Source organism: Lethenteron reissneri, chromosome 3 (genome assembly GCF_015708825.2).
Source record: "Lethenteron reissneri isolate LAM-NWPU_2019-01 chromosome 3, ASM1570882v1, whole genome shotgun sequence".
Classification (NCBI taxonomy): domain Eukaryota; kingdom Metazoa; phylum Chordata; class Hyperoartia; order Petromyzontiformes; family Petromyzontidae; genus Lethenteron; species Lethenteron reissneri.
In genome coordinates, this window is record NC_083781.1 from 1133565 (window position 1) to 1155847 (window position 22283).

The 22283-nt window shown below is 52.4% G+C and overlaps 1 protein-coding gene across 6 annotated transcripts in view; it reads left to right on the top strand.

Annotated features, from left to right (window-relative positions):
* RAB11FIP4 (RAB11 family interacting protein 4) overlaps nucleotides 1-22283 on the top strand; it is a 69306-nt gene that overhangs the window by 41570 nt on the left and 5453 nt on the right. For 5 of the 6 annotated variants that reach the window (XM_061555233.1, XM_061555242.1, XM_061555254.1 and 2 more), the window contains exons 3-12: nucleotides 12950-13105; nucleotides 13713-13853; nucleotides 15320-15355; nucleotides 16529-16628; nucleotides 18027-18130; nucleotides 18615-18755; nucleotides 19504-19585; nucleotides 20196-20333; nucleotides 21179-21337; nucleotides 21753-21896. In XM_061555233.1, coding sequence (XP_061411217.1) covers nucleotides 12950-13105; nucleotides 13713-13853; nucleotides 15320-15355; nucleotides 16529-16628; nucleotides 18027-18130; nucleotides 18615-18755; nucleotides 19504-19585; nucleotides 20196-20333; nucleotides 21179-21337; nucleotides 21753-21896 — 1201 coding nt within the window. The remainder of the gene's footprint in view (nucleotides 1-12949; nucleotides 13106-13712; nucleotides 13854-15319; nucleotides 15356-16528; nucleotides 16629-18026; nucleotides 18131-18614; nucleotides 18756-19503; nucleotides 19586-20195; nucleotides 20334-21178; nucleotides 21338-21752; nucleotides 21897-22283) is intronic. The other variant, XM_061555268.1, reaches the window with a different exon arrangement.

The window sequence follows — 22283 nt, forward strand, 5'->3', positions numbered from 1 at the left end:
ATCTCTACCCTGTGTGCATCTCATCTTTACCCTGTGTATCTCATCTCTACCCTGTGTGTATCTCATCTCTACCCTGTGTGTGTCTCATCTCTACCCTGTGTGTCTCATGTCCACCCTGTGCGTCTTATCTCTACCCTGTGTGTGTCTCATCTCTACCCTGTGTGTGTCTCATCTCTACCCTGTGTGTCTCATCTCTACCCTGTGTGTGTCTCATCTCTACCCTGTGTGTCTCATCTCCACCCTGTGCATCTCATCTCTACCCTGTGTGTGTCTCATCTCTACCCTGTGTGCATCTCATCTCTACCCTGTGTGCATCTCATCTCTACCCTGTGTGCGTCTCATCTCTACCCTGTGTGTGTCTCATCTCTACCCTGTGTGTCTCATCTCCACCCTGTGTGTATCTCATCTCTACCCTGTGTGTGTCTCATCTCTACCCTGTGTGTTTCATCTCCACCCTGTGCATCTCATCTCTACCCTGTGTGCGTCTCATCTCTACCCTGTGTGCATCTCATCTCTACCCTGTGTGTGTCTCATCTCTACCCTGTGTGTATCTCATCTCTACCCTGTGTGTGTCTCATCTCTACCCTGTGTGTGTCTCATCTTTACCCTGTGTGTGTCTCATCTCTACCCTGTGTGTCTCATCTCTACCCTGTGTGCGTCTCATCTCTACCCTGTGTGTGTCTCATCTCTACCCTGTGTGTGTCTCATCTCTACCCTGTGTGCGTCTCATCTCTACCCTGTGTGCGTCTCATCTCTACCCTGTGTGCATCTCATCTCTACCCTGTGTGTGTCTCATCTCTACCCTGTGTGTATCTCATCTCTACCCTGTGTGTGTCTCATCTCTACCCTGTGTGCGTCTCATCTCTACCCTGTGTGCATCTCATCTCTACCCTGTGTGCATCTCATCTCTACCCTGTGTGTGTCTCATCTCTACCCTGTGTGTCTCATCTCTACCCTGTGTGTCTCATCTCTACCCTGTGTGTCTCATCTCTACCCTGTGTGCATCTCATCTCTACCCTGTGTGCATCTCATCTCTACCCTGTGTGTGTCTCATCTCTACCCTGTGTGTATCTCATCTCTACCCTGTGTGTGTCTCATCTCTACCCTGTGTGCATCTCATCTCTACCCTGTGTGTGTCTCATCTCTACCCTGTGTGCATCTCATCTCTACCCTGTGTGCGTCTCATCTCTACCCTGTGTGTATCTCATCTCCACCCTGTGTGTATCTCATCTCTACCCTGTGTGCATCTCATCTCTACCCTGTGTGTCTCATCTCTACCCTGTGTGCGTCTCATCTCTACCCTGTGTGTGTCTCATCTCTACCCTGTGTGTATCTCATCTCTACCCTGTGTGTGTCTCATCTCTACCCTGTGTGCATCTCATCTCCACCCTGTGTGCATCTCATCTCTACCCTGTGTGCGTCTCATCTCTACCCTGTGTGTCTCATCTCTACCCTGTGTGTATCATCTCTACCCTGTGTGTATCTCATCTCTACCCTGTGTGTGTCTCATCTCTACCCTGTGTGTGTCTCATCTCTACCCTGTGTGTATCTCATCTCTACCCTGTGTGTGTCTCATCTCTACCCTGTGTATCTCATCTCCACCCTGTGTGTATCTCATCTCTACCCTGTGTGCATCTCATCTCTACCCTGTGTGTCTCATCTCTACCCTGTGTGCGTCTCATCTCTACCCTGTGTGTGTCTCATCTCTACCCTGTGTGTATCTCATCTCTACCCTGTGTGTGTCTCATCTCTACCCTGTGTGTGTCTCATCTCTACCCTGAGTGCATCTCATCTCTACCCTGTGTGTCTCATCTCTACCCTGTGTGTGTCTCATCTCCACCCTGTGTGCATCTCATCTCTACCCTGTGTGTATCTCATCTCTACCCTGTGTGTGTCTCATCTCTACCCTGTGTGTATCTCATCTCTACCCTGTGTGTATCTCATCTCTACCCTGTGTGTGTCTCATCTCTACCCTGTGTGCATCTCATCTCTACCCTGTGTGCGTCTCATCTCTACCCTGTGTGCGTCTCATCTCTACCCTGTGTGTGTCTCATCTCTACCCTGTGTGTATCTCATCTCTACCCTGTGTGTGTCTCATCTCTACCCTGTGTGCATCTCATCTCTACCCTGTGTGCATCTCATCTCTACCCTGTGTGCGTCTCACCTCTACCCTGTGTGTGTCTCATCTCTACCCTGTGTGCATCTCATCTCTACCCTGTGTGCATCTCATCTCTACCCTGTGTGTGTCTCACCTCTACCCTGTGTGCATCTCATCTCTACCCTGTGTGTGTCTCATCTCCACCCTGTGTGTCTCATCTCTACCCTGTGTGCGTCTCATCTTTACCCTGTGTGCGTCTCATCTCTACCCTGTTTGTGTCTCATCTCTACCCTGTGTGTGTCTCATCTCTACCCTGTGTGTCTCATCTCTACCCTGTGTGTGTCTCATCTCTACCCTGTGTGTCTCATCTCTACCCTGTGTGTGTCTCATCTCTACCCTGTGTGTGTCTCATCTCTACCCTGTGTGTGTCTCATCTCTACCCTGTGTGTGTCTCATCTCTACCCTGTGTGCATCTCATCTCTACCCTGTGTGTCTCATCTCTACCCTGTGTGTGTCTCATCTCTACCCTGTGTGTGTCTCATCTCTACCCTGTGTGTGTCTCATCTCTACCCTGTGTATCTCATCTCTACCCTGTGTGTCTCATCTCTACCCTGTGTGTCTCATCTCTACCCTGTGTGTATCTCATCTCTACCCTGTGTGTGTCTCATCTCTACCCTGTGTGTGTCTCATCTCTACCCTGTGTGTGTCTCATCTCTACCCTGTGTGCGTCTCATCTCTACCCTGTGTGTGTCTCATCTCTACCCTGTGTGTGTCTCATCTCTACCCTGTGTGTGTCTCATCTCTACCCTGTGTGTGTCTCATCTCTACCCTGTGTGTGTCTCATCTCTACCCTGTGTGCGTCTCATCTCTACCCTGTGTGTGTCTCATCTCTACCCTGTGTGTATCTCATCTCTACCCTGTGTGTGTCTCATCTCTACCCTGTGTGTGTCTCATCTCTACCCTGTGTGTCTCATCTCTACCCTGTGTGTGTCTCATCTCTACCCTGTGTGTATCTCATCTCCACCCTGTGTGTATCTCATCTCTACCCTGTGTGCATCTCATCTCCACCCTGTGTGTATCTCATCTCTACCCTGTGTGTGTCTCATCTCTACCCTGTGTGTGTCTCATCTCTACCCTGTGTGTGTCTCATCTCTACCCTGTGTGTGTCTCATCTCTACCCTGTGTGTGTCTCATCTCTACCCTGTGTGTGTCTCATCTCTACCCTGTGTGTGTCTCATCTCTACCCTGTGTGTGTCTCATCTCTACCCTGTGTGTGTCTCATCTCCACCCTGTGTGTATCTCATCTCCACCCTGTGTGTGTCTCATCTCTACCCTGTGTGCATCTAATCTCCACCCTGTGTGCGTCTCATCTCTACCCTGTGTGTGTCTCATCTCTACCCTGTGTGTGTCTCATCTCTACCCTGTGTGTGTCTCATCTCTACCCTGTGTGCATCTCATCTCTACCCTGTGTGTATCTCATCTCTACCCTGTGTGTGTCTCATCACTACCCTGTGTGTGTCTCATCTCTACCCTGTGTGCATCTCATCTCTACCCTGTGTGCATCTCATCTCTACCCAGTGTGTGACTTATCTGTACTCTGTGTGTATCTCATCTCTACCCAGTGTGTAACATATCTGTACTCTGTGTGTATCTCATCTCTACCCTGCGTGTAACTCATCTCTACCCTGTGTGCATCTCATCTCCACCCTGTATGTATCTCATCTCCACCCTGTGTGTGTCTCATCTCTACCCTGTGTGCATCTAATCTCCACCCTGTGTGTGTCTCATCTCTACCCTGTGTGTGTCTCATCTCTACCCTGTGTGTGTCTCATCTCTACCCTGTGTGTGTCTCATCTCTACCCTGTGTGCATCTCATCTCTACCCTGTGTGTATCTCATCTCTACCCTGTGTGTGTCTCATCACTACCCTGTGTGTGTCTCATCTCTACCCTGTGTGCATCTCATCTCTACCCTGTGTGCATCTCATCTCTACCCAGTGTGTGACTTATCTGTACTCTGTGTGTATCTCATCTCTACCCAGTGTGTAACATATCTGTACTCTGTGTGTATCTCATCTCTACCCTGTGTGTATCTCATCTCTACCCTGCGTGTAACTCATCTGTACTCTGTGTGTATCTCATCTGTACTCTGCGTATGTCATCTCTACCCTGTGCATGCCACGCGAGTCATAATAGGCAACTTTGTCAGGGGTCGATGTCGCTAACGGCGAGACCGATGTGTGTTTTTTTGACTCGGCGCAGTGCATCGATTCCTTTCGCGTCCCCCTGGGGGCGCATTCCTGCCTCCCATCTTTTTAATTTGTCCACCGAGCCGTAGAAACGCGTACACTCCCCGCGCTCGTCGTCGCGACGTCGATTCGCGGGTCGGGTGAAGCGAGACCTCCCAGTCGATCGTCCGGCAGTGGGGGCCTTGGCGTTGATGAATGAACTTTAATGCACCCCAAGGGCGGTTTTCGTCCGCTGTGGGGATGGAGCGGTAGAGGGCAGCTCCTGTGCAGGGAGCTTGTCTCGCACCTCGATTCCTCGAGCACCGTCACTCAAGGCACTCGACAAAGCTTCCAGGAGCGGTGACTCGGAATGGAACGGTGTAGATAGCAGGGGCGGTGCTACCAGGATTGAGAAATGAGTAACACCGGGATTGACGAATGAGTGACAGCGGTGACCGAGGGGCACTTGGGGATCACAGAAGGGGTAGGGGAGGGACGGGAAAGAGTGGAGGGGGTGAGGGGAGGGAAGAAAATGGGGAACAGAGAAGAGGTGAGGCTTTGAGAGAGGAATGGAAGGAGGTTGATGAGGGGGTTTGCTTCATATACAGGGGCAGTGTTGAGTCTCTGGGCAGTGTTGAGTGAGTCTATGGGCAGTGCTGAGTCTCTGGGCAGTGCTGAGTCTACGAGCAGTGCTGAGTCTACGAGCAGTGCTGAGTCTACGGGCAGTGCTGAGTCTACGGGCAGTGCTGAGTCTACGGGCAGTGCTGAGTCTACGGGCAGTGCTGAGTCTACGAGCAGTGCTGAGTCTACGGGCAGTGCTGAGTCTACGGGCAGTGTTGAGTCTACGGGCAGTGTTGTGTCTACGGGCAGTGTTGTGTCTACGGGCAGTGTTGAGTGAGTCTACGGGCAGTGCTGAGTCTCTGGGCAGTGCTGAGTCTACGAGCAGTGCTGAGTCTACGAGCAGTGCTGAGTCTACGGGCAGTGCTGAGTCTACGGGCAGTGTTGAGTCTACGGGCAGTGTTGGGTTTACGGGCAGTGTTGAGTTTACGGGCAGAGATGAGTCTACGGCTTGCGTCTATGGGCAGTGCTGATTTTACGGGCAGTGTTGAGTCTACGGGCAGTGTTGAGTCTACGGATTGAGTATATGGGCAGTGCTGATTCTACGGGAAGTGTTGAGTCTACGAGCAGTGTTGAGTTTACGGGCAGTGCTGAGTCTACAGGCAGTGCTGAGTCTACGGGCAGTGCTGAGTCTGCGGGCAGTGCTGAGTCTACGGGCAGTGCTGAGTCTACGGGCAGTGTTGAGTGAGTCTACGGGCAGTGTTGAGTCTACGGGAAGTGTTGGGTTTACGGGCAGTGTTGAGTTTACGGGCAGAGATGAGTCTACGGATTGCGTCTATGGGCAGTGCTGATTCTACGGGCAGTGTTGAGTTTACGGGCAGTGTTGAGTCTACGGATTGAGTATATGGGCAGTGCTGATTCTACGGGAAGTGTTGAGTCTACGGGCAGTGTTGAGTTTACGGGCAGTGCTGAGTCTGCGGGCAGTGCTGAGTCTACGGGCAGTGCTGAGTCTACGGGCAGTGCTGAGTCTACGGGCAGTGCTGAGTCTATGGGCAGTGTTGAGTCTATGGGCAGTGTTGAGTCTACGGGCAGTGTTGAGTTTACGGGCAGTGCTGAGTCTACGGGCAGTGCTGAGTCTACGGGCAGTGCTGAGTCTACGGGCAGTGCTGAGTCTACGGGCAGTGCTGAGTCTACGGGCAGTGTTGAGTCTACGGGCAGTGCTGAGTCTACGGGTAGTGTTGAGTCTACGGGCAGTGCTGAGTCTACGGGCAGTGCTGAGTCTACGGGCAGTGCTGAGTCTACGGGCAGTGCTGAGTCTACGGGCAGTGCTGAGTCTACGGGCAGTGCTGAGTCTACGGGCAGTGCTGAGTCTACGGGCAGTGCTGAGTTTACTGGCAGTGCTGAGTCTGCGGGCAGTGTTGAGTCTGCGGGCAGTGCTGAGTCTGCGGGCAGTGCTGAGTCTGCGGGCAGTGCTGAGTCTGCGGGCAGTGCTGAGTCTGCGGGCAGTGCTGAGTCTGCGGGCAGTGCTGAGTCTGCGGACAGTGCTGAGTCTATGGGCAGTGCTGAGTCTACGAGCAGTGCTGAGTCTACGGGGAGTGCTGAGTCTACGGGGAGTGCTGAGTCTACGGGGAGTGCTGAGTCTACGGGGAGTGCTGAGTCTACGGGGAGTGCTGAGTCTACGGGGAGTGCTGAGTCTACGGGCAGTGTTGAGTCTATGGGCAGTGCTGAGTCTATGGGCAGTTTTGCTCAATGTGCGGGGGAAGTTGATTCCAGTAGAGGGGTGCAAGGAGGGGGAAGGATCATAAACAGAATTGAGCACTGGGAGAGGAGGGACACATTATTTGGGTCTTTCGGTAAAGCCACGTAGATATAGAAATAATAAAACATTAAAATATCACGACGTTTCGATCGCAACACAAGCAATCATTATCAGGTGAAAAAATATAGCGGGAGAGCTGCTGAGGCAGGAAAAAATATAGCGGGATAGTTGCTGAAGCAGGATGTTATATAGGTTTGAGATGGGTGTAGCCCAAGGGTAAGCGGGACTACGAAGCTGTGGAGGTGGCCATTGTATTGTGAGAGATTAGCATGTCAATGTAAGAGATCCAACGCAACGGTGGCTGTGTTAGTGAGACATTTCGCCTCTTAATGTATCTCAGAGAGTCTGAATTAACTGCTAACATCTGCAGGTAGGATGGAAACAGCACAGCCAGTTATGACTTAAACTGGTTAATAACTTCCTTCCAATCATTACTCAGTTTATACCCATCTTCTAGGTTAAAATTCTGTCTGTGTTTATATATTTGGATGGCTTCATTAACGAACCTTTGTTGATAGCCAGTGGCTTTGCAGAGTACCTTCGTCTTGAAAAAATCTATTTTGTGTATGCCCACAGCATTAAAACAATGATCATCCACAGCCAAGGTATTGGTCCTACCGTGTTTCAGATCTACCTTATGTTCACGAACACGGCCTGAGACATGTCGCGTAGTTTCCCCAATGTAACTACTGCCGCAGACACAGCTTAGTTTGTAGACACCGGGGGTATTGCATGTCAGGGATCACATCCTTAACAGATGGGATCAGATCACGAATTTTATGTACTGTGTTTAATCTAACCTGGATCTTGTGTTTGCTCATGATTTGGGAAATATTTTTAGTGACCCCTGCTATGTATGGCAAGGTGATGGTTTTGATTGGGTCCTGAGATGGTTCTTTCCCAACGGTTGGGGTGATAACTTTCTGGATTGTGTAGTCCAAATATCCATTCGTCTTGAGGGCTTGGTGTACGTGCTCCAGTTCACTGGCTAGGTGGTGATGGTCGGAAATACAACGAGCTCTATGGTATAGAGATTTGATGAGGGAATTCTTCTTGGCTGGATGGTGGTGGGAGTCAGGTTTTAGGTCGGCATCCGTATCGGTGGCTTTCCTGTAGACAGTGTTCCATTGAGCCATCTGGTTTCTTTTAGATTAAAATATTCAAGAATGGTAACTTGCCATCCTTTCCTACCTCCATGGTGAATTTGATGGCTAGGTGTATGGAATTGATGTGGTTGAAGAATTGGCCTAGCGCTAGTAGGCCATGTGGCCAGATGACGAACATGTCATCATCTATGTATCTCTTCCACAAGGAAGGACGTAGGGTGGATGCCTGGATGGCATCTGTCTCAAATTTTCCATGAAAACATCACTATCCAGGACTGGATAGCAGCCAGACAGGAGGGGATATGAGAGCAACGGTCCAGGGGTAAATGAAGGAAAGGAGAAGAATATTTGGGTATCATTAGTCAAGAAATTCAGAGGAATGCAGAAAAAGGAGATAATAGATTCAAGAGGCGAAATATCAAAGGGAGAAAAGAAAAGGGCCCAGAACCGAACCGTGCGGAACACCGACCCTAGGGGAGGGAGGGGATACGGAGTGACTGAAGGAGACTGAGGATGTGCGAGAAGTAAGGTGAGATTTGAGCCAGGATAGGGGGTGTTGCCAGAGATTCCGAGGTCAGAAAGAAGAGTGGGTGATCAACAGCATCAAAGGCAGACGAAAGGTCAATTAAATTCAGATTATTCTTGCATCGCGGCACCGTGAGGGGAGGGTATCAGCTTTGGGGAGGCCTTCATCCAGCAGTAGATTGACCACGGCCTATTAATTGTTTTGTTGAATGCTGCACACACGCCGTGCAGAGCAAGAGGCAATCATCCACACGGCACGACCTGTACATGTTTCTGCCTCTTGCCCTGATGTGTCGTATTTCCCGGTGCCACTGAACCCTCACGCTTGAACTGGAGAGCTGTTAACCCACGTCAGGTGTTCACAGTGATTTCAAAATCAATGTCAATGCGCTGGAGTTAATTCTGCCATACGGTGTCAGCAGACATTATTCTGAATCTGGCCAAGGTGGCGAGATGTTAACTACCTCGCCTGGCATGCAGGAGGTCCTGGGTTTGATCCCGACCCTGACGCCTGTATTTTTGGAGTTTGTGGTGTCTCTCACCCCGTGGTCGCGTGGATTTTGGTCAGGGTCCTCCGGTTTTCCCCTCCACATTTAGAGACATAAGTTTACAGTCTTTGGCTGCTATGTTTCCACGGGGTAAGCGACTTCGTTCAGCTATCATTTGTGACCAAGTCGCATCTGAATAAGGGCCATATTGCTCAGGGGGCCTTACTTGGTAAAATAAAAATTGTTTATAATTAGTCAAAGAGAGTCACCTGGCTGGGTGGTGGAAAGTTGTGAGTTGAAATCCCTTTCGGGGTCAACTCATCCTTTCCTCTCTCCACGGTGGTTAAAATAAGTACATGCTTTGCGGGGAAGTGAATTTCCTAGATGTCAACAGAAAGATTCACACTTTGCATAGGAAGCAGTAACTAATCGGCAGAACCAATTGGCTTTGTCGGTTGATAGTGGGTTAACGACACATTTATATTTATGCGATCTAACCCAAAAAAAACTTAACCTTGATTCTGAATTTGTCATAGGAATGTGTAATTTTCTCCATTTCTGCACGAGATGAGCACCAATTGACGTTCCGGTGTGAGGGAAGCTGCTTCGGGTAATTGTCTCGCTCAGCTGCTACCGACAGTGGCGTCGGACAAAAACCTCGGACCAGCGTCCTATGGGGGTTCTGTACGGGTCAGTTTAACACGTGGTCGTAGTAGTCGTAGGCTTTCCCGACCAATATTATTCATAATACATTTTTTTGGGTTAGATGGCGTAAATAAAAATGTGTCGTTAAATCCGGTGACCACCCGACACAGCCAATGAGTAAGGTTTGTCACGTCAACAAAACGTGTACAATGAGTTACCACTTCAGCACCACGGTGTGTTGGAGAGTAAACTCACAACGCATACAACTTAACTACCGTGAGTTTTCGCTGGTGATTACAACAAGCAGCTTCATCAGGCGATTTTGCCAGAGTTGGCGAATCGTACGATGACTTCTTTAAACAGAGTGACCGAGCAGTCTCTTAACAGCGTTCTCACCTGGACGGAATCTGTCTACTTAAACTTCGGGGACGCGTGCATTTTAACTCCTGTCCCAAGACGGGGCATATTACAGGGTGGGTGTCTTGTTCACTGCTGAATCTCAGAACACGTGAGTAGTTAGTGTTAATGTTATTTTAGAGAAGCATAGTGCCGCTGTTTGTACTCACCGCAGAGAACTTTAGAGACACGCCCGCAACTTTATGACAGCTGGAACCAAACTGTGCCACATGCCCTCCAGCATCGCCTTGTACTTCCGATTCCATTCCGATGTATGTCATCGGAACAGAATCGATGATGTATGTCTACGTACACATAAGTCATCGGAACGGGATCTGAAGAAAAACTGATAACGTACACGTTGCACGCGTCCTACGTCATCGGAATGGGAAAGGGTTAATCCTGTCCTTGAGCAGGGTAGCGTTTTCTGAAGGACGTTTACATTGTATGTCCATCCTATCCCATTTGCTGCAAAGAATGTATATTTTAATAAATGGCATTACACCAAAATAAGTTAAAGAATCAGGTTTATTTGATATAATCGGGCGGGAACTCAAGAGACCAGGATTTGTGTTATTTACACGATCAACCTGGGGCATTCGTCTGCCAGTATGGGGGGAAGATGATTGCTCTGTAGAATCCCAATTGTGGTCATTTGGCAAATTTATTTACCCTGACAGCCGGCACACGACGTCCTTCTCTTGCAGATGACGTCGGGGGATCTTGAACATCCACCGTGAAGCAGATGTCACGTTGTGCCATCGCGGCATTCGACGTTGCGATAATTACCAGGGCGGCTGTTGAATTCTAACCGTGAGCCTCTGCATGAAGCGGCGAATGCATTAGCGCCGATTCCACGTCACCGCTGGTGCGACGTCACCGCTCTTAATAGCAAAATAATAGCAAGGTGAAGTGGAATGGCGGTGTGTGTTTTGCATGCGGTGCTTACCACGGTATCCCGAGCTAATGACCCACTCGTGTCGGACGCAAATGTCTCAAATTCCGTGGCGTCGCCGCGGTGACCGATGAGGGCCCAGGCGCGATCTCGCCGCCGGTGTTGAAACGGATTGAGCGCGGTCCGCCGGAAATTAACCCGTCGTGTTAATTCATGGAAGAGGACTAATATGAAGAGGCTTGCTAATGTACAATTGGGGAAGTCCAGTCCTTTTCGGTCACTCGGCTGTCAAATGTTGGTCTCGCTCTGCGCGTGCGCGTGTGGTGGATGTTCGACTGTCGCGGTCGCCGCGTGTCATTTGCACATCTCGTCGCGCCAGCCCATTGCGTGCACATTGTAATAATTTTGTGCTCTCGCCGTAGCGTTGGGGGATTTCATTCTCCAGCCCCGTTGCGCTCGCCACTTAATTTCGGTGCTGCCGACTGCCAGCCGCGTTAATGAATTTGCTTGTAATTTTTAGAAAATTCTAAATGTGAGGCAGAGAAGCGCGTCATAATAAGACGGTGGGATTTTGAGGACACAGGGCTGCCTGTCATCGGTTCCCCACTTACCACCGGCCAGCAGACTTGGACGATTTATTCAGGAATCTAAGCAGGTTCACGTCATGAGTTGGGTCCAAAAGAAATATAAAAAATTGCATCGCAGCGATCTCCTGGTTTTGCCTCCAACCCCTTCCACCAAAAACTGCACGATGCTCTTTTATTTCGAGCTCACATTATAATCTCGACTTAGGCTTTTCAGATAAAAAAAAGATCCCCTAAAAGCCACGCGGTAATAATCTTACGTCGAACGGATTATTACCGATGAATACATAGCACGCGCACGACTGCACTGAGCCATGATTTCGCGTGAACATGAAACGAGCGGTGACGGTCGCTCCGCGGTGGATGCACGAGTCGAACTGCGAGAGGTCGTGATGTCGAGTCGGGAATGTTTACACGCTCTCGCCTCGGTGCTCGCTCTCCTGGATCTGCCTTCCAGGGTTGCGATTTCCGCATGGAAAATGCGGAAGGAGGGTTCAAATTTTCCCGCATTTTTGCTAAAGTCAACCGCAAACGGTGGAAAGACTACTCCTATGACCGCGCGCTTTTAACAACACGTTAATGCGTTCTATTGGAAAGGATACATCATGTACATGTGCTCGTAATCACGGCTCCGCATTTGAATAAAGTATGTGGTTCTTGTGCGGAAATGCGGAAATCATATATTCATTCCAATCAGTAACTCAAAGCCCTACGTGATGCTGGGCCTTGCATGTATCCTTTCCAATAGAACGCATTAACGTGTTGTTAAAAGCGCGCGGTCATAGGAGTAGTCTTTCCACCGTTTGCGGTTGACTTTAGCAAAAATGCGGGAAAATTTGAACCCTCCTTCCGCATTTTCCATGCGGAAATCGCAACCCTGCTGCCTTCCCCCACCCATCCGTGCTGTTGACTCCCCGCCCCTGTTATAATTCTAGGCTCAAGCCTTCCGCTCCTCCTGCCTATGACTGATGGTGTTTTTCTGTCTATGTATGTATGGTCAACTTCTTTCGCACCATACGTAGCCAACCGCGTTAATCAGAGGTGCGGGGGAAGGACAATAAGCTAAACACACGAAACCATTCTAAAGAAATTAGTTTTCAATCTATGAAATTAAGACGCTCCCTGTTTCTGTACGGTGTCTGGAGATGCGGTCACATTGAGTTGCTACGTACATTCGAATTGAATTATGTTGACACTCTATTGACCGTCCTAAGCCAGTGGGGAGGTTCACTCTTTCCTCTCGCAGGGGCCACTGGAAGGGCTCTCTTCCTGTGACCTTTATTTCCACACTAGGGGGGGGGGACATTCCCACAATGCCCAACTGCAGAATAAAAAATTGGCCAAATTAGGTGTGAAGTCATTTGTGAATGGACAGAACCAATCAACTTGGCACACTCGAGGAGTCAGTTTCATTGAATCGCTAGGGCTGGATTCGAACCCAGGCTCTCAGCGGTGCTGGCTCGGCGTCGACGAACCCTGAGCCACTCAGCCACCACTGCATGGCAGTTACACCGGCGCGGTACGGCGCTGAGCCATGCTGAGTGGTACCGAGCGGTACCTAGTGGCACCGAGCGGTAGCGAGCGGTGCGGTGTTCCCCGGCGTGTGCAGCACCCCCCAGCGCTCCGTGTCCCACGCGGAGCCCAGCGAGGAGGAGCACTTTGAGGACTACGGCGAAGGCGACGAGAGCGACTTCGTGTCGGAGCCGCACAGCGAGCGCCAGGGCGGCGCCTTCCTGGACGCGCCTGCCGGCTCCGTGCCCACCAGGTACCCCCATGTCACCCCCTCCCCCGCGTCACCCCCACCCCCCCGCGTCACCCCACTGTGGCCGCGATCCGCAGGGCCTCCGGCGCGAGGCTTTGCCCCTGCGCACTCTTCGCTGTTGTCTAGATCAAGCGCCAATCTGCTAATCGAGTGACCGCGTGTGGTTTCTTCGTGATTGTGGATCAATCCACGCTGCCATGGTGATTTTTCTCTGCCACGGCCTTCTCTGCTCTCCCCCGCTGCTTGTCCCCGTCTCCTCCCTGGCGCCTCTTTGCCTTCCTCCCTGCTCTCACCTCACGCATCTTCCCGTCACCTCTTCTCATCTCATCCCCTTTTCTCTCCTTCTCTTTTTACATCTCAATCTGCATCTCTGTTCCTCTCCACGCATCTGCCTGGCTACTCTCGGCCTCTTCCCACATCCGCTATCTTGCTCGCACCTCAAACTCTCCTCTACCCTCACCCTTGCTCTTCTCGCCTCTCCTCGCCTCTCCTCAAACTCTCCTATACCCTCACCCCTGCTCTTCCCTCCTCTCCTCGCCTCTCCTCGCCTCTCGCCCTCCTCCGCCGTCCCTCGTTTCTCGCCGCCGCTTCCTCCCCGCTCGGGCCTCAGCCCGTCGGAGCGCTCGCAGCGCCGCTGGCTGGGCCTCTTCCCGCCCAGCCCGGGCCTGGCACTCTACTGCAGCCAGTGCAGCCGCCGTGTGGACCTCCTGCGCCAGCTCGACGCACGCCTGCGCCACCTCGAGGCGCACAGGTACCGCTCTTCCCGTGGCCGGTGCCCACCTCAGGCCCCACCGGCCCCATCGCCCTCCCCTTGAGCTCGCAAGAAGGAGCCACAGTGTGACCCAATGGCAGTACCCGGCAAAATTCTCCTGATCGATCGGTTGGAATGAGCAGAGTTTTTCGTGGATGGCTTAGGCCCTCGGTGTAAGGAATGAAATAATGAAGTGGTGTTTTCTGTCCGATTGCTCCTCTCTAAGCCGCTCCAGCCCATGGACACCAGTGCAGGTTCATCGCTTGGCATGCACTGGTGGTTGGGGTGGTGCAGTGGGGGGGCGATGGGGAAGATCGCCCCTCCCCACCGCCTCATCCCCACAGATGGCGAAGCACTCGGCAGTGATCTCCAGCCGTAACTTTTACAATTTTCAATTCGGCCGAGTGGCGTTGCGGCTGGAATTTAAAGTGGGTCCTGGCTTCTCTACTCGGCACGTTGGGTTCTCGGCGTGAGCGGCGCTCGTTAGCTCCACGCTCGCCGCTAATTGGCCGGCCTAGTGCCGTCTCGTGTCCTGCTCCAATTAGGCCGCCCTTGCCTCGCTGTGGAGATGCTGCAAGTGTTGCTCATCTGTGAGCAAAAGTAAAATAATCAAAACATTAGTAGAGCCTCCTCCTGGGTCCAGCACCACGCCTGGCCGCCTTTATCTCTCGAGTGGCGATGTTTTTACACAGAGCATTAGATACTCAACAAGGAATCCCCGTATAGCCGTTAACAGACCTTTGGGGGAAGTGCTGCTAGCGAGCACCTTTGAAAGCAGGCACGGCACACGAGAGGGTGAGTGGCCAGCATCAACGCCCTAGTAAACATCGCCCTCGTGGCGATGTTTACACACCGCACCAGGTACTTGCTTAAGGCGACATATGGGAGGCTCAGGACCGGTTCAGATAATCATCATTGGTGTAGGTGGCCATGACCAGGAATCGAACCTGGGTCGCGGGTTCGTAGCGCAGCACGCTAACCACGACACGACCGCTCCCCATACACACAGCAAACACACAATGACACGAATACAATAAAAAAAATCTAATCTATATCCTCTACAGTGCGCAATACGATGAACATGGCACCCAGTCAAATGCATGAATGACTGTGTACACAGATATTGAAGTGGTGCACACCGCGTGGAGTGGGCGCTGCGGCTGTCACAGTTGCAGTGGATGTCGTGCGCGGAGCACGTTCTGTTTTGATCCACGACATGAGCATGTCGAGACTGGCGGCACGTGTCGGCCTGCGACGGAAGGGATCGTTCCGTGCTGATCGGCTCTTTGTCGGAGCGAGAGCCGTGTCCTGCGTTCACCTCTTTACTCCGGAGGGGCGGGGGGTCTTTAACCGCTGTGACATTGGGACCGTAGAGCAGACCAGCGACCGTTGGCTTGCGGTCGGCCCTTGTTCAGCTCCTCCCAGCTGCACCCACTGATTTGCGGTGCCTTTGTTCTCTTTTTCAGCCCCAATCGGAGGATATCTACGAATGCGTTTGCCAGGTGAGAGGAGTGCTGCTGGGTTTTAGCTCGTGAAAGCGCGCGCCTCCGATACAGAAGTTTGGAAGCCGGCGAGGTTAAGACGTGGAAGCTGCACTATGAGAGGAGGCTCACGGACCCCGAACATTGATTGGCCTCAGCTTTCAATCCTCGCATTCATGCTGGATGATTTCAAAACTTGAGTCCTTGCGCTCCACATTTCGGCTAATATTCTCCTTTCAGTGGCACATAGAGTCACACTGCAGGTTGGAATGGCAATGCGTTGTGTACGTCGCTTCATTCTGTCGCAGGGGCACACCATTCGCACGGTCAGACCCTGGCGGCTGAGTTCAGTCATCAGGACGAGCTCTCGTTCTTCTGTGTCCAAACTGAATGGGACGATTAGAGAATCGGTGATGATGTTGACATTGATGGTCTGATGGTTATGATGATGATGTTGTTGATGATGCTGACTTTGATGATGATCACGATGACGTCACTAATGATGATGGTGATGTTGAAGGAGTGCTGCGGTGGTGAGGAGGTCGTGGTTCGAATCCTACCTTGACGCCTGCTGCTGTATATTTGGAGGTTGCATGGCTTTCTCCCCGTGGTCGTGTGGATTTTTCTCCAGGTGCTCCGGGTTTTCCCTCCATATTTAGAATCAACACGCGTTTCGAGTATTTGGCTGCTATAAATTTCCACGTAATAAGCCACTTCGTTGAACTATCATTTGTGGCCAGGTCATTTCTGAAAAAGAGCTATATAGCTCAGTGCCCCTTAAAGTTTATTTTTTTTTATACACACGGCACACACACGGCCCCTAACAGCCTCGTTGGCCTCCCCCACTGCACTCGCCAAAGCGTCTCCACTCCACTTTGTCTCTTCCACTTAGGGACCCCAGCTCGCCTGGTGGGGTTGCTCCCCGCCCCCCCCCCGCACCTAACCCCACCCAACCCCATCTGACCGCACGCCGCGCCTTCCCCTGTTTTTTTTTCTTCAATAAAATACTTCTGGTGACAAAAAAACCTGATACGGCGAATAGAAGTAAATGGAAATCGGAGCAATGAATGACCAAAGAGAAATTATGGGGGGAAAATAATACAAATAAACCGCACTACATAAGATGTCAATCCGATCGACAACGCGTGAAGGCGGTGCCGCCGACGATGCCCGACGCTGACGAATCCCCCACAGGCAGCTGCTGAACCACAGCTCGCTGAGCAGCGCGGCGGGCAGCACGGAGGACCTCTACACGGAGAGCCTGGACCTGGGCGGCCCCGACATCGGGGAGAAGGTGAGCGCCACGCACGCCCACTCGTGCCCTCGCCGCCTCGTGGCCCCAACGACCCTCATCGGCATTCCTGACCCTGGGTGGCACCAGAATTTTACAAATCGGGGGTGGGGAGGTGGAGGATGCGTGGGCTAAATGACGTGGTGGTGGGAGGGGATGGGGGGGGGGGCGGTGGGAGGGAGGGAGGGGAGTGGGGACCGGGTCTTGGCTGAGGCGGCACCACAAATGTTCATAGAAGCAGGAATGGCGCGATGTATGCTGCACGGAGGAGCCGTAGTCGATTGGATACGTGGAAGCTGCACTGAACAGCTCCTGCATTGAACAGCTGCACTGAGGGGATACGTGGAAGCTGCACTGAACACGCAACCAATGGGGGTTATAATCCTCGCCTCGGAATCAGTTTCATCTCTACCCACCCCCTCGGCTACAGCGTCTCTCCCCCGAGCGATGCTGCCTTTAGCTTAATTCGTATGATACATTGTATTATATATCTATATATATAAAAGGGAAATCTGTGAATATTTGTGTCTGTTCAAAATGTTAGCGTACTTTCCGACATGCAACAAACTTGAAATTTGCAAAAATTATAAAAATAGACTTTTGATATTTTTGGGGGGGGGGGGGGGGGCGCAATAATGCATATATTTTGCACGGCAAGTGAGCTGTGACGTCACATCTGTCATGTGACCCCTATACGGAAGTGAAACGGCGTGTGCCTGCTGATGTCCCCCCTCCAACCCTCCATGGGTAAAGTGAAATACAAATGTGTTGCAGGTTTAAGGCGTTCTTCGCGCAGCATTGCTTTATTGTTTGAGTAGTTTACTGCCCTACGCACCCTGAAAGTTGCGTGTCTGCAGCAAGCGCGTGTGTGTGGGGGGAGCGGCAGTGTAGTGGTTAGCGCTACGCTGCGCTACGAACCCGGCAACACGAGTTCGATTCCCACTCACGGCCACCGCCGGTGACGATTATATGAACCGGTCCTGGGCCTCCCCTAGGTCGACTCAGCCTCAAACGAGTAAATGGTGCGGTGTGTCAACATCGCCACTGGCGAGACAAAGGCGGCCGGCCGTGGTGAATCCAAGTCCCGGGCGAAGCCGGGTAGTGAAGCTAGTACTAGTATATATAATACTACACACATTGTCTACGTGCGGTTGGCTACATACGGTGTGAAAGACATTCGATTGCTGGTGGGCAGCTTGAAGTCATCTCCTCGACAGGCTGCCAAACGGGGGCCATGGCACCTCGCCCATCCCCACGGCCTCGGGGAACGTGATTGTTGTCATTGTTCTCACCATGAACATCGTCATCATTGTCATCATAACTCATCATGTTCACCGCCGTCACGCCTCCTCCTCCTCGTCGTGGTTGTCGATGATGACCCCCCCGCGTGCCGTGTGCCAGGTGAGCATGCTGGAGAAGAAGGTGCTGGAGCTGGAGACTGACACGGTGGCCAACTGCGACCTGCAGAGCAAGCTCAAGCAGGAGAACCTGCACCTGGTGCACAGGTGCGCGCGGCGCCGTGCACGCACGCACGCACGCACTCACGACTCACGCACTCTCTCACGCACTCACTTACTCACTGACTCACGCACTCATGCACGCACTCATGCACGCACTCGCTCACACACTCACTCACGCACTCACTCACGCACTCACTCACCGACTCACTCACTCATGCATTCACTCACACACTCACGCACTCACGCACTCACTCACTCACTCACACATTCACTCACCGACTCACTCATGCATTCACTCACACACTCACTCATGCATTCACTCACACACTCACTCATGCATTCACTCACACACTCACTCATGCATTCACTCACACACTCACTCACGCACTCACTCACTCACTCTCACGCACTCGCGCACTCACTCATCCATTCACTCACACACTCACTCATGCATTCACTCACGCACTCACTCATGTACGCGGCGGTGGCTGCGGTGGTGGCGGCTAATCCCGTGGTACGTTTGCGGCAGGATCCACGAGCTGGAGGAGCAGCTCAAGGACACTGAGGTGCGCGGCGAGGAGCGGCTGGAGGAGGATGCACGGCGCCACCGCGAGCAGACGACACGGCTCACTCGCGAGAAGAATGCCCAGATGGAGACGCTCGCCAACAGGTGCCGCTCACTCGCTCGTTCGTCGCTATGTGGAGGGGCCATCGGTTCCTCCATCATCGTCGTCGACAGAGCAGCAGCAGCCATGATCTATGCGCTGCTGGATGAAAGCCTCCCCAAGCCATCGTCATCCTTAGTGGTCCCTTCTAGCACCAATGAAATAGGCACGAGCCTATTTCATTGCTACATCTCCGCGGTTTACGTCCATTGTGTTATGTTTCCCTCAATTGGCTGCCACTCCATTGTGAGCTTTGGCCGCTGGTCACTTCACTCCCAGAGACGTGTCCTCCCCAGACCCGCTTAATTTTCAGTCACTTTGACGTCTCTGGCTTTCTCTCATCCGTGTGTTCCTCTTCCTGAATTCCAAGCATGCACATCTCTGTGGTTCGGTAATGCTACCGTTCGTTTAGATGTACACGTTCACGTTTAAAATCTGGCATTGAAGTCAACTCCGCACGGTGCGGCATCTGAGCAGCTTCAATACGAGCACCCCAACCCCCTCTGCGCCCACCGTGAAGATCCTGGGTCTTGGTGGAGTCCTCGTGCGTCCTATCACAGTTGGAGTATTCCATAGTGCATTGTGGAAGCCACGCACGCAGTGCATTATGGGAGTCACGCAGTGCATTGTGGGCACCACGCTGCGCACCGCGGGGCCATGTTTGCGCCGGGTGCTGCCCGCACCACAAGCTTGTGCCGCCACCGTGACCATAGGTGCCGTGTGTTTGCGCGCCGCGCACGCGTGCGTGTCCAGGCTGCTCCTGGTGGAGGAGGAAAACGAGGCGTTTCAGACCACAGTGCCACGACTCAAGACGCAGATAGAGAAACTCGAAGAGGTGAGCTCTCGTTTACCACTTCATTGCTGATGTGGGCAACGATGTAAATATACCGGCTGCGGGTGAAATCACGCGGTCCCCCCCCCGAAAAGACAATGGCGATTGCTTTCTCTGCAGAGAACTCCCCTTTTGTCATTTACCAGCTCACGGTAAACTCCCCTCCGATTCTCACGTTTGGATACGTACGGTGCAAAAGAAGTTCAACATGCATACTGTACATAACCACACGCCGTCTGCTTCACAGCGCGCATTAAAGATGCCGTGACGTTGGGGGGAAAAAAGTGTTGGCAGCGTCTCGATCTAAATTTGGCGAATGGTAAAACAAAAAATACTCGAAAAATAAGTTAATTAGGTAGAACCGCACAGAAACATCGCCCCTCTCTGATAGACTTTACCCGCCTGTGAAACAAAACGCCTTTGTGATAGCCGGGCACGAATACGAAGGCGTGAACACCGTTTAGTGTGTATCGATTTGATTTGAAGGATTGTCTCCGGGACATCAATAACCTCGTGGTGAATGTTGCTGGGGTAGAGACGATCATTTTGCTCAACCCATCACCCCGTATCTGCTCACCCACCCCCTCCCACCCCACCACCGTGGCGTCTCCAGGAGAAGACGCGTCTGGAGGAGCGTCTGGAGGACCTTGTGCTGCGCGTGAAGGACGAGATGGACTTGAGCAAGAAGCTCTCGGACAAGATGAAGCGCGACCGGCACGAGTTCCAGAAGGAGAGGGAAGCCACGCAGGAGGTTTGCCATTGTCCGCCGCGTGACCACGCCTCGCTCCCACAATCCCCCTGACTGACAGCAGCTAACGAATATCGGCCGGGTGCTAAATGGGGCGCACGCAGAGCCGGGGAGACTGCGCCCGAGGGCAACTCGAGGGGCGCCACGTGACGAGGGGCGCGACGCGACGAGGGGCGCGACGACGGCGGTGCCGCGCTACCTCGTTTGTGTCCGTCGTGCACGTGACTGATGATGTTGCAGGGCACATGGGGGTTTTATTCTGCAGCCCGATAGAAAATAGTTACTGCTCCATAGGTGAAGCAAAGCGCTTGTAACTTGTAAGGCTGAAACATCGCGTGATTTATTAGTTTAAACTTGCTGAGTCACGAGCGAGGAGCAGCGAACAATAGAGCCACCGTGAACATCAAGGGAGGGAAATTGGTGTGGAATGTAGCATTTTCTATTCATATAATTTTTTTTCACAAGCACGGTTCATTTGCCCACGGATTGTTGAGTCACTGCAGTGCAAGAACTCCGCTCCAGAGCGCTACCTTCCGTGTAGAGCTCAGACTTTCGATTAGCCAAGCGATCGATCACCGATTGTTGGTTCTCGTCAAATATCACGAAAATAGTTGGGGGGTGGGAGGGGGGAAGTCTCCCCTCTGTTCCTACGCATGCCACTGGACGGGAGGTGACGGACGGGGCTTCGTGACATCATCGGTCGTGTTACACGAACTGTCAGTTGTGGGGGGGGGGGGGGGGGGGGGGCGGGCAGCCATTGTTGTAAAGGGGCCACAAAGTAAGCGACCACGCAAATCAATATTTCGTCGTATTTTTTCCCAAACCCTCTCCCGTGTGGCGCACCGCAGTTGATCGAGGACCTTCGGCGTGAGCTGGAGCACCTGCAGCTCTTCCGCCTGGAGATGGAGCGTGGGGGGCGAGGGCGCAGCGCCTCCTCGGGCCTGCAGGAGTACAACACGCGCACGCGCGAGGCCGAGCTCGAACAGGAAGTGCGCAGGGTCAAGATGGTGAGGGCTTCACACAGGGGGCCCCTCACACGGGGCGGGGGGCGCTCACACAGCGGGCCTCACACAGGCCTCAAATGGGGGGGGGCTCACACAGGACCTCACGTGGGCCACCATGGGGCACAATGGGGGAGGGGGGGAGGGTCCGTTTGCATCATTAAATACTGGCCTGATCAAGCAAGCCGGGTGGCTCAAGAATCAGTGATGCTGGACCACAGAGATCCTGAGTTCATCTATTTGGGTGCAAGCGGCCTGTGATTAAACTGGGTTCACAAGTGAAGGAAGCCCAGAATAATAAGTTAACTGCCGTTCAGTGTTCCATCTCTCCTCGCTCACGTTCCTCTCGGGCCGCGTGCGGAGTTTGACACTGGGAGACCGCTCGAGGTAATGGAAGTTTGTCCTGGTCCTTCCTGCACAGGAAAACCGCAAGCTGAAGGAATCTAACGATGAGCTTAACGGGCAGATCATCAGCCTGAGCCTCCAGGAGGCCAAGAACCTCTTCTCGGCCGCCACCAAGTCTCATTCGCTCGCCGCGGAGATTGACTCGGCCTCACGGGACGAGGTACGGGAGGGAGGACTGGTGACACGCACGTACTCACTCACTCACTCGCACGCACACACGCATGCACTCACGCACACACGCATGCACTCACGCATGCACTCGCACGCACCCGCGTTTACACATTACATGCGGCTTCCTGTGGAGACGTTTTGCCACTTGCAGATCCTGTTCAGCTCAGTGTGTAATGAATGGTAGGCGTTGATTAAAATGTATTATTATGCTCATGATACACGCTTGAAATCAGTGATATGTTTTCTCATATGTGTTGTGTACAATTGGTCCATGTGGCTCTGCAGCCACGAGAGGTGCTACATTTTCAGAATGGGAAAAAAAAAAGGAAATTGAATGATTCAGGGTCACGATTCTAACAAAATGGTACAACCAATA